Below are 11,356 nucleotides of genomic sequence, written 5' to 3' on the forward strand. Positions count from 1 at the left end.
AGCAACACCTTCTGTCCCGCACACTTTCTGACTTAACTATCCAGGTTTTTAAAGTTTAAACAGTTCAACATCTGCAACAGTCCACATCTGCAGGTGCAAGAACTTGCTCTTATGTGTACCTTTACATGTGTTGCAGTCTGTGTCGTGAAATAATTTCGGTTTGTGTCCAACAGGCAGCCGGTGACGAAAAATACATTCCGACAGTACAGAGTTTTAGGGAAAGGAGGCTTTGGAGAGGTGAGTACACTCCATTTACTCACTAACTTTATTTAACAGCTCACAGACACAGAGGAAATTCATAAAACACAAAACACAAAACAAACAGTCTGCATGTCTGCAGTCATCTGATCCCTTCAGTCGCCGTCTATGTCGGGCTTTTTGTTCGTCTATGTCCAGTTTCAAAAGCTCCAATTCTCATTTTTCTTTCATATCCAATCTGTAGTTCAGGGAATGACGTTGTAGGACTTTGTAAATCTTACAATACAATTTCTTAATTGATATAAAGTAAGAAAGTCTTTAGAAAGCTGTTCAGTAATAAGTTGCTCTTTAGTTTCTGAGTTTAGCGGTGTTACAGCACCTCACACTGGACAGACGTGTCAGGAAAGAGAGAGAAGTTTTAGTAATAAAAAAGGATTGTGTTGGTGAAAAATAGGTATATATATATAACAAAAATGAAGCAATTATTAATTCATTAATTAACACACATCTGATTATTGTACCAGACCAATAGTGGACATCAAACTTGAATTAAAACCACTACAGACTGTAATTAAGCTCCTTTTTATTTGATAAGACATTAAAGTGTACGCTCGGCTACATTCACCTCAGTATTAACATCCACATCAACACCATCTCCAGTTGTATGAGTATTATTCAGTGTTCACTCGTACTCCACGTCCTCCTTCTGCTGCTCTAAACTTAAGCCACACCCCGCAAAACAGTGCTCGTCCCTGGGTGGGCTTGAACCACCAACCTTTCGGTTAACAGCCGAACGCGCTAACCAATTGCGCCACAGAGACTAGTGCTGGTGGTAAAATCTGGACTTTTCTTTTTTCATACACCAATTCAGTTGTCATTGAATTGTGTTGTACTTTTTCCTGCTGGGTTAAGTTCGGAGAACTGGGCTGTAGGGAGTAAAACAGTTATCGGGACAAAATTCGATCTTGATGGAGTTTTGTTTTGAGTTCTTTCCTTTATACTCTCCCTTCATGTGCATACGTACAGCTGCCGTTCACATCCGAATGCAGCCGAGGTCGAGAGGGCGAGAAAGAGAGAGAGAGAGAGAGGGTCGAGAGAGAGAGGGAGAGGGAGAGAGAGAGAGAATGGGAGGAGGGCTAGTTTTTAGAGAGTTTCGAGAGATAGATGGCTCTCTCGCTTCTTTCTCTTTTCTCTTTCTCTCGCTCTATCTCTTCTCTCTCTCGCTCGCTCTCTCTCTCTGCCTTCTCTCTCTCTCTCTTCTCTTTCGCTTTTCTCTTTCCTCTTCTCTCTCTTTCCTCTCTTTCTCTCTCTCCTTGAGAGAGAGGGAGAGGGTCTCATAAGGCGTGCACTGTGCCCTCCTCTTTGACATCCTGACGTGCCCTCCTGTGTTACCTTATGATTAGATTCTTTACAATTACGTTCTTGTTTTGGGTCCTGGTGCTTTCAAAAGAGTGAAGTCACAAGATGGACTGAGGGTGTATTGTATCTTTTGTTTGTGCAGCTTTTTATATATTTAAATGGAAATGAAAAACTCTTGTCCTCCCCCTTCCTCCTCCTCCTCCTCCTCCTCCTCCTCCTCCTCCTCCTCTTATACCCTGCAGGTGTGTGCGTGTCAGGTACGGGCCACAGGGAAGATGTACGCATGTAAGAAACTGGAGAAGAAGAGAATAAAGAAGAGGAAAGGAGAGTCCATGGCGCTCAATGAGAAACAGATCCTGGAGAAAGTCAACAGCAGATTTGTTGTAAGCGTCTCATCTCATCGACAGTCACCTTCACCTTAACCAACGATGCTTTAGTCCGTCCCTCCATATGTTCACGCCAAAACCATCGCTTCCTACTGAGGATGGCCACTGTAGTTTCTATCAAACGCTACTACTTTCAGCGGCGGGTTGTGGGGTTGTGTATTTTGGTTGTGGGGACGTAATCCCGTGATAGTTGTCTGCACATCTGTTAGCATACACCTTCCTCTGTTTCAGGTGAGTTTAGCGTACGCCTATGAGACGAAGGACGCTCTCTGCCTTGTGTTGACCCTCATGAACGGAGGAGACCTGAAGTTTCACATCTATCACATGGGCGACGCGGGTTTCGACGAGAAGAGGGCCGTCTTCTACTCCGCAGAGATCTGCTGCGGGCTGGAGGACCTGCACCGAGAACGCATCGTCTACAGGTCAGCAGCCTCCGACCTCACGCACATTCGTCTCGTTTTTCTGTCCTCTCTGCTCTCGTCTCATTGGCTCTTTGTTCCCTCGTCCTCCGTTACACAGAGACCTAAAGCCGGAGAACATCCTGCTGGACGACCACGGTGAGTAGCAGAAGTGTTTCTCCACAACATCTGTAGGTCAGAAAGATGTCCAACGAGAACAGTTGGCTCTTCTAGGTAGAGGATAAGAAGAGATAACATAAGATAAGAACTTAATTGATCCCACGCCGGGGGAAATGTACTTTTTACAGCAGAAGGAGAGGTGTATGTATAACAGGAAGCTAGTTGCTGTTGTTTTGCACACTTATTACCAATGATAGCTTTTTTAAATTGACTTTAAGCTCTTCATTGATGAATTCCTGTGTATAAGTTCTGAATATATTGTGAATACAGTAACTAAGAGTTGTGTTTAGAAGATGCATGCCACACCTTTGCACCAAGTTTTATTAAAATCAGTAGTTTGTCCTGCTGACAAACAAACAGAAGTGGAAACATGATGGTTCTGGCTGTAGTCAGACGTCAGTTTGTGAGTTCATCACCAGAGGGCACTCTGACTCCAACGGCCTCAAACCAAAAGCTTTCAGAGAAAACTGCTGAAAGGTTTCATCACACGACAGTTAGACCGAACTAAAAGAAAAATGTAAATCCCTACTGCGACGAATCAGCATGAAGATACAATATATGCTCTGATTTCTGCTGCATGCTCGTCGCCTACAAACTAACATAACGACCATCATCGCTTCTCACCACATGATGCTCTCAGAGCGTTCTAATCACAAAGCACAATGTAAGTCAAAGAACCAAAGTTTATAGAATTTTTAAAATAAGATTTAATAACTTGATGATGCGCAACCCTGCTGGTTAGAAACTGATGCTGACAAACATGTGTGTGTGTGTGTGTGTGTGTGTGTGTGTGTGTGTGTGTGTGTGTGTGTCTTTAGGCCACATCAGGATCTCAGACCTGGGTTTAGCGGTTCATGTACCAGAGGGACAGTCCATCAAGGGACGGGTGGGAACTGTAGGATACATGTGTAAGTGACCTCTGACCTTTACTCTCCTCCACTAGTGACCAATAGAAACTGAAAAACACACATTTTCAGGTTTCAGATTCTGTGTTTTTGAACCACCTTTAGCTCAAACAAATGCTCACTCTGCTGCCCCCCCCCCCCCTCCCTCCAGCTCCGGAGGTGGTGAAAAACGAGCGCTACACATTCAGCCCCGACTGGTGGGCGTTAGGCTGCCTGCTGTACGAGATGATCGAGGGCCAATCTCCCTTCCAGCAGAGGAAGAAGAAGATCAAGAGGGAGGAAGTGGAGCGGCTGGTGAAGGAGGTGGCGGAGGAATATTCCAGCAAGTTCTCCGAGGACGCTAAGTCCCTCTGCAGAATGGTGGGTGGATGTTCCACTCGTCTCTAATGTGCTCTGGTCTGTAGCTCCCATCTGCTCACGCTCCATGAGTGTAGCACTTACCACTTGTCAATGTGGAATCAAACACGGTGTCGAAAATCAATGTTTTTATCGAAGTTAGAAAAGTGTCCAGTATCGTTCCAACACTAGATCACACCTTGTCTGTTTCTGTCACTTCCTGTTGTCTGTAACTGTCTTTTATTTGTTTATTTAATCCCCCAGTTTCTGGCCAAAGATCCCGCAGAGAGGCTGGGCTGCGAGGGAGGCGGAGCCTCTGAAGTCAAAGCCCACCCCATCTTCCGCTCCATCAACTTCAAACGCCTTGAGGCCGGCATGCTGCAGGCGCCCTTCATTCCTGATGTAAGTCCGCAATACATCATCAGGATCACTGAAGCTCAGGAAGGTTTGTGCTGCAGAAACTGGAGTCTGAGAGTCGACTAATTCTTTCTCAGAGTTAGACGAGAACATATTGTCAAGCACAGATCCAGAGAGTATTAGCACAGGTGTAGCTACTGACATTAATGATATTACAGGTACAATTAACCCTATTAATGATAATCTAGGCGTGACATAAATAACAGTGTAGCTGTGACATTAATTATGAACGTATCTAACTTTTGTCTCAAAATGTCCTTTAAATAGAGAGCTGGAGATTCAATCCTCTCCACAGCACAGGAAGTGGAATTCATTAATCCCATTAATAACAATGTGAGTGAGGCTCATTATGCAGAGCATGCATGATGAGCCTGTCTGTGGCGGGAAGGATTCCCCACACCGAGCATGCTGTTGTCTTACAGTAATGTGAGAACACAGCGAGTTTCAATCTCTATTCAAACTTTCCGGAAAGTCTTCCTCAAAGTTGTGGTTCTTCTAAAGACTCAGTGTCTAACTCAGGGGTCACCGACCTTTCTGATACTGAGAGCTACTTCAATACCAAGGGCTACTTGTTTGTTCGGAGCTCCATGGGGACTAGTGCTATTTTTAGAACATGCTCTGCGGGCGACTCACGTAGTCCCTGCGGGCGACCAAGTGCACCGCGTTGGCTACCCCTGGTCTAAGCTAAGCAGCTGAAATAAATGTGCCGTGTGTGCGTTTGCAGCCGCAGGCCATCTACTGTAAAGACGTGCTGGACATCGAGCAGTTCTCCACAGTGAAAGGAGTGGAGCTGGAGCCCAAAGACGAGTCTTTCTACAGTAAAGTGTCCACCGGCTGCGTCTCCATTCCCTGGCAGGATGAGGTGAGACACATCATCTCATTGTGTACATGTTTTCTTTTGTGTGCATCGTTAACGGTGAGCAGGTGGAGCTTCAGAGTTCAGCCGGACGTCTCTCTGTGCATGTGACGCTAAGAATGAAGTTTGGTCTTTTCTCCTGCAGATGATCGAGACGGAGTGTTTCAAAGAGCTGAATGTTTTCCTCCAGGACGGGACGGTTCCTCCTGACCTGGACTGGAGAGGACAGCCATCTCCTCCACCCAAACAGGGACTCCTGCAGCGGCTGCTTGGCCGACAGGTCGGAGGACTCCCTGCTTCTCCTGCAAACATTGTTTTTACATTTAGAAATGATTAAACATCGAGTAATAATAATACGTCTGAAGGTGACTCTGTGCCTCTTTCTGCAGGAGTGCTGTGGTAACTGCAGTGACAGTGACGAGGAGCCCACCAGGCTGTGAAACACACACACACACACACACACACACACACACACACACACACACACACACACACACACACACACACACACAATCTCATTTGTTTACAACTTTTGCACATTTGTATTTTTAACATAGTACTATCTCTAAATGTCAGAATGTATATTTTCAGCATAGCCATAATGTTTAATGTTATTTAAAAACAAAGTTGTGAAATATCGCCGGCCGACGCGTTCCCAACGAGGACACGGGAACTTACGGAAGATAAACAGATGTTTCTTTATTCTTGTTGTTGCTTTCACATTCATCCACATGTCCTTGTAACTGATCTGAGAGCTGCTGCTGGCCACGGAGCAGCTCCACTGGAACAATCCTGGAGGGCACTGTGACAGCACCGAGGGAGGAGCATCCCTCCATCTCTTTACTTTGTCCCGGGAATCAAACCCGTGACCGAGACCACTTCTCTTCCTCCGCTCTCTGCGTCCGATTCTTCGTCTATTTAATTCTTTTACGAGTGTCATCTTTATGATTTCAAAATGGTGACACCAGAGCCATGTAGTTGTCTACATCTGCAGATATTTTTATATCAATAGTGTTATCGTTTTTCAACTCATCGATTCCTTTGCGTGATTTAGTTCCTTCCTCTCTTCCTTACGTCCTTCATTAGCGGATGATGTGCAGGTTTGCATATGTTTGCCCTGCCAGTAGAAAACCTTCATGTGTAAAAGTAACAATGCAAGAAAGTCCAAAGTTTTGTGTGGCAGAGCTGATCACATGACCAACTGTTCGTCGCTGCAGCTCAGCTGGTTGCAGTCAATGGCTTCTTCAAACAAAATGGCCGCTGATTTTAAGCTATTAAAATGAAATACCTCTGAATGTTCACACGGCTGTCATGTTGTTTCTGATATTGGAGAAGACGGATCACAGAAACCAGACACCGGGTTAGATGTGATATTCAATCAAACAACAATTAACAATTACAGCTGTTACACACACACACACACACACACACACACACACACACACACGCTGTCGTCTTATCTCGCCATGCAGATTTATTTTTATTTGCTCAGGTTTAGAAATAAAAAACATATTGTGTATTTATCCCAAAAGCTGACGTATGTGTCAACTTGGGGTAGACAAGTATCCCAGCATGCATTGTTCTCAACCAAAATGCAAAAATGAAACCAAAAGCGTCTGCATGGCCAGAGACCCAAAAGTGTGTTTTGTTGTAATTTGAATGAACGTCTTGAGTCGTGTGACCAACAGTAGAAAACCCAAAGAAAAGCTTCAACTTCTTACATTTGAGAAGATGGATTTAGCAAAAATGAGGCAATTGTTGCTTTAAAAAAATGACTTAATTGATTAATTGACTCTCAAAATAGCCGGTGATTAATGTTCTCTTGCATTTAATCGATTATTCAACGAAGAATTGCCGTTTTCATAAACTGTTGGAAAGCAGAACTCAGACGTTCACATGATAATCAACCAAGTGTCTGGTTTCTATGAATGCTGATGTGTTGATGTGCATGTGAACATTGTGTGCATCAGTCTTTAGGACAGTTTGTCTCCTGCTGTCTGCCTTCTGTTTCACCACAGCTCTCGACTGGTGTTTCATTGAAGCACTTAACCAGTTACTTTAAACCTCCACAGAAGATCAAAGATGACAAAGTCCTTCCCATCCAAGGTGCCTTTTGGTGTTTGAAGGTACTCCTCCAGCCTGTAGTCTTTTTATACATCCTGCGTGTGTCCGTACACGTGCTCCGGCAAAGCCTGCTGCTGCGTCAGCTTCGGTTCACCTCCTGTCTGTGGTACATCGTGTGTTTGTCGTCACTGTGGACGCGACGTCTCTTCGAGAAAACGAGGGCGATGAGAATCCCTGCGTTTAAAGACTGCCGTCGTCCCCGACCTCTGAACTCTGGAGTCTCCATTTTATAAAAGACTGAGAGGTCGAAGGGGAACTCGGGGAGTCAGAAGAGCTCGCTAACATTTCAACCTTTCAATAAGGACTCAACTGCTGTGCTGTGTCTCTGCTGTCTGTACTGTTTCCTTTGTGTTGAGGATGCACTGTAATCTGCCTTAAAGGATAATTCCACTTTATTACTCTGCGGGTCTTATTTGTGTTTGTTCATCATTCATCAGCAACATTGTAGACATGATTAGTACATCTATTAATAAGCTACTGTGGGCAAAATACAGCAGCATTCTCTGCCAACACTAGATCATCTTTGGTTATTTTACTTGTTGAGTTGTAGTTTTTATCTATAATTTAAAATAAATGATAAAAACATTGTTGTAATTTAAATCCTTATATTCAACAGAAAACCTCCACAGGCCGGAGTTACGTCTAAACAAATAAAACAACACAAAGGTTTCTAACACACACAACACACCCTGGGTTTCAATAGTCAATACAAATAAAACTATTTCTAATTTCCAGAGAAGAATACAAAAGATGTTGTTTTCTGAAATTGTCCCTTTAAAACTGTATATTTAAATCAATAACACTTTAATTTAATGGTGGAACTCTCAGCGCTCCTCTGTGTCCGTGTATCAGGACAACATGTTAAAGGGTTCAACTATCGGATGAGGATACCAGAAGAAATCTTTTTTCCTTTCTGCTTGTGCTTCAAGTGTCTCAAGGATTGAGTGCAGCTCTGAATGTGTCCACGTATCTGTTCATCCACCATCTATTCATTAATACTAAGAGCCTTAAAAAGCATCTATTAATAAACACTCTGCTGTCACTCATTTCCAGTCCTGTTCATTCAAAGTATAACTTGCTTCTGCTGCTTTCGTGACGTTCTCACATTTAGTTTTCGCTCCGGTTGGTTATGAAAGCTCTTTTCAAGGAAACATCCACCGTCATACCTCGTAATGCTTCTTATGAAAAGGTGAAGTGGAATGCATTCACGTGTTTGCAAACCCTTGCATCTTCAAATGGATTAATGCTTGTGGGTAACAAACTAGGCGCTCTCCAAATAAATCAGAAGTTCCTGCTCTGATACGCGACATGAATTGAGGCCCAGGTGACAGAAATCAGCAGCCACATCACCTCATGATTCATACATAACAGTGACGTCCCACTACGAGACACACTGATCTCTGACACACAGCAGTTTACAGGGAAACATCTTGTCCTGTGGACATAATGACTGTGGATCATCTTGTTACTGCAGCGGATGGATTTGTCGTTGGGACAAGGAATCCTGCCGGGACTCATTTCACCATTTAATCACGAACAGACTCACACTAGGTGAAGGGGGTTAGGTAATTGACTGATTGGATGCAGAGTTCTGCACACAAAACAGGAGGAAAAGGATTTTCATTCTCTATGTTCCTCATCTACCAAATCTAACAGATCCTGCAGTTTTCTTTGAAACGACTATCAGAGAGGAGGAAGGAGGGGAGGCGGAGGAGGAGTAGGCGGAGGAGGAGGCGAAGGATGGAGGAGAAGGAGAAGGAGAAGGAGGAGGAGAAGGAGGAGCAGAGGAGGAGGCGAGAAGGATGGAGAGAAGAAAGGAGGAGGAGACGGCGAAGGAGGAGGAGGGGGAGGAGAGGCGAAGGAGGGGAGGAGAAGGAGGAGAGGAGGCGAAGGAGGAGAGAGAGGATGAGGAGAAGAGGAGGAGACGGTGGAGGAGGAGGCGTCTTCTTCTTCTTCTTCTTCTCCTTCTTCTTTCTTCTTCTCCTTTCTTCTTCTTCTTCTTCTCCTTCTTCTTCTTTCTTCTCCTTCTCCTTCTCCTTCTTCTCCTTCTTCTTCTTCTTCGCACCTTTTCTAAATAACACAAATGTCACGGTTAATGTCACTGCGACAAGCTGTCCAGATTTCCAGCCAACATTATGAAAGGCGACAGTACATGCACACGTTTGTGATGTTCACAGCAATCCTAATTATACTGGACTCTCAATATACATGTGTTCTCTGCTCGAGCTCCTTCAGGCTCATCACAAAACTACAATGTTACATCAATACCTGCTGCTTCTCTGATTAGCTTTATTGTTAGCTATAACTGCTGTCATCTCATCATCTCGATATGCGTATAAATCTACATAAATCCGTGTAGGATTTAGTTTTCCGTGTGTAAACGTCAGACAGAGAGCTGCTGCTCACCAAATGTTTAACTGGCTGCCTTGACATCTTCAGTGCAGTAGATGTCTTGTACATTTAGATTTCCATATCAAGCAGATCAGTGAGAAGATGATACTGTGACGGATCTGCAGCATAACACCATTAAATGCATCCTCTGCAGAAAAACAAGCCGTGTCCGTGTGTGTAAACATCTTCTCTTCAATCCTCCATCGTCGCCTGCGTTACCACGGCAACCCAAAGTCAGGAAGGATTTAAATTAGATGGATATACTGTAAATACACACACACGTATGTGCTCTCACCCACGCAAACACACAGAGAGTACATATGCAGGGCTTGTAGTGCTCGTTTGTCTTCACGTTGTGTTCTTAAGGACGAATCCTCAGAGTGCGCAGGTGAGGAGGACGCACATGAGAGCTCACTGATTACATCCACGTCTGCACAGATGCACACATGAAAAGTCCTCTCGGCAATCAGGACGTGAGCTGTGTGAAGTGTGTCGAAAGTCAACCAGCAGGGAGGAGTCATTCGTTCATTACATTAACGGCAATCACCGCTCACAGACAGACGGGTTGAGGTCAAAGTTCACGTGTACTTGAATCAAAAAGGCTGAAACTTCACCAGGTCGGGCCGGCTGGAGAGCGAGGGCAAATGCACACTAGATAATCTGGCAGTGTGTGTGGAGATGAGGCTGGTAGATACACTGCAGGACTAATGAGTAAAGTGGGGAACAGTTGAGCATGTGGGCGGGAAACGGGTTACTGCAGGGCAGGAGGGAGTGGCTGCTTGTGGGAGTCAGGACCACAGCGCTCCAGCTGGGCGTGAAGAAGCAGGTTTTTAACTCTCACGCCCGTCTCAGCTCAGCGTAGTGCACCAAGACGTCAAATCTGATGATGCGCGTCCACAACACACTTTTATCCAAAGCACACTCTCACCTCTCTCCCTTCCAACAGAAACGCAAACTGGAAAACGCAACTAAAAGAAAAAGGGAAATAAATAACGACAATAACATTTCATTATAGTGTGTGGTACGGTAATGTACTTGTGTAGTGTGGTGTAAGTTTCCTGCTTTCTGAATGATCATGTATACATTGTAAACAGGCCAATAAAGAAAGAGACACTTTCGGCTGTTTGGAGACGACTTCCCAGCACAAAGACGTCTACTGTGTGTACTGTAAGCGTGTGTGTGTGTGTGTGTGTGATGCTGTGTCAGTTCTGGATCAGACGTCATGCAGTCACACTTTCTCTCACACAGGCTCGCCCACACACACATTTGTCACCACTGTGTGTCATTTGATGTCAAATTGAACACATACACTCTTTTACAGACGCTGACTTTGAGCTGTGACGCCACCCTGAACCCACTCAGACCATCGCTTTCTCTTTTCACTTCATTGTGTCTTTCTCGCTCAGTCACACCTCTTCTTCTTCTGGACCGTATCCCACGCTCGGCTCCAACTCTGGCTGCTCATTGTTGCATTGTTGCCGAGTCACTCACATCTGACGGGATGAGTCGGGAGGATTTTAGTTCAATAAATGCAGCTTTGATGCGGCCCACCATTTTTGGTCGAGACTGAAATATCTCAATACATTTTTTTATTGATTCCAGTGAAATGTTGTATAATGCCCTGAATGTCAGCCTCATGGTGGCGCTAGAGAAAAGCACGGTATTCCCAAAGTGAGTGGGATCCATCCTTCTTGGGACAATGCATATGTGTAGAAAATATCATGGCAATCCGTCCAATCATTGTTGAGATATTTCAGTCGGTGGTGGAGCGACCTGCTGCTGACATGGCTTTTAAAGCTCCTCCAC

General features: G+C 44.6%; 1 protein-coding gene and 1 non-coding gene across 2 annotated transcripts in view; one reads left to right on the forward strand and one right to left on the reverse strand.

Annotated features, from left to right (window-relative positions):
* grk6 (G protein-coupled receptor kinase 6) overlaps positions 1 to 7,557 on the forward strand; it is a 34,387-nt gene extending 26,830 nt beyond the window's left edge. The window contains exons 7-16 of the mRNA XM_029447818.1: positions 174 to 237; positions 1,800 to 1,940; positions 2,175 to 2,365; positions 2,463 to 2,500; positions 3,340 to 3,429; positions 3,578 to 3,786; positions 4,027 to 4,164; positions 4,904 to 5,041; positions 5,181 to 5,315; positions 5,425 to 7,557. Of these exons, the coding sequence (XP_029303678.1) occupies positions 174 to 237; positions 1,800 to 1,940; positions 2,175 to 2,365; positions 2,463 to 2,500; positions 3,340 to 3,429; positions 3,578 to 3,786; positions 4,027 to 4,164; positions 4,904 to 5,041; positions 5,181 to 5,315; positions 5,425 to 5,475 (1,195 nt within the window). The 3' untranslated portion in view covers positions 5,476 to 7,557. The remainder of the gene's footprint in view (positions 1 to 173; positions 238 to 1,799; positions 1,941 to 2,174; positions 2,366 to 2,462; positions 2,501 to 3,339; positions 3,430 to 3,577; positions 3,787 to 4,026; positions 4,165 to 4,903; positions 5,042 to 5,180; positions 5,316 to 5,424) is intronic.
* On the reverse strand, positions 946 to 1,019 carry trnan-guu (transfer RNA asparagine (anticodon GUU)). The gene has a single exon. It is a non-coding gene; the product is annotated as a tRNA-Asn (tRNA).
* Positions 7,558 to 11,356: the final 3,799 nt, after the last annotated feature.

This window comes from Cottoperca gobio, chromosome 14 (assembly GCF_900634415.1).
Source record: "Cottoperca gobio chromosome 14, fCotGob3.1, whole genome shotgun sequence".
Taxonomy (NCBI): domain Eukaryota; kingdom Metazoa; phylum Chordata; class Actinopteri; order Perciformes; family Bovichtidae; genus Cottoperca; species Cottoperca gobio.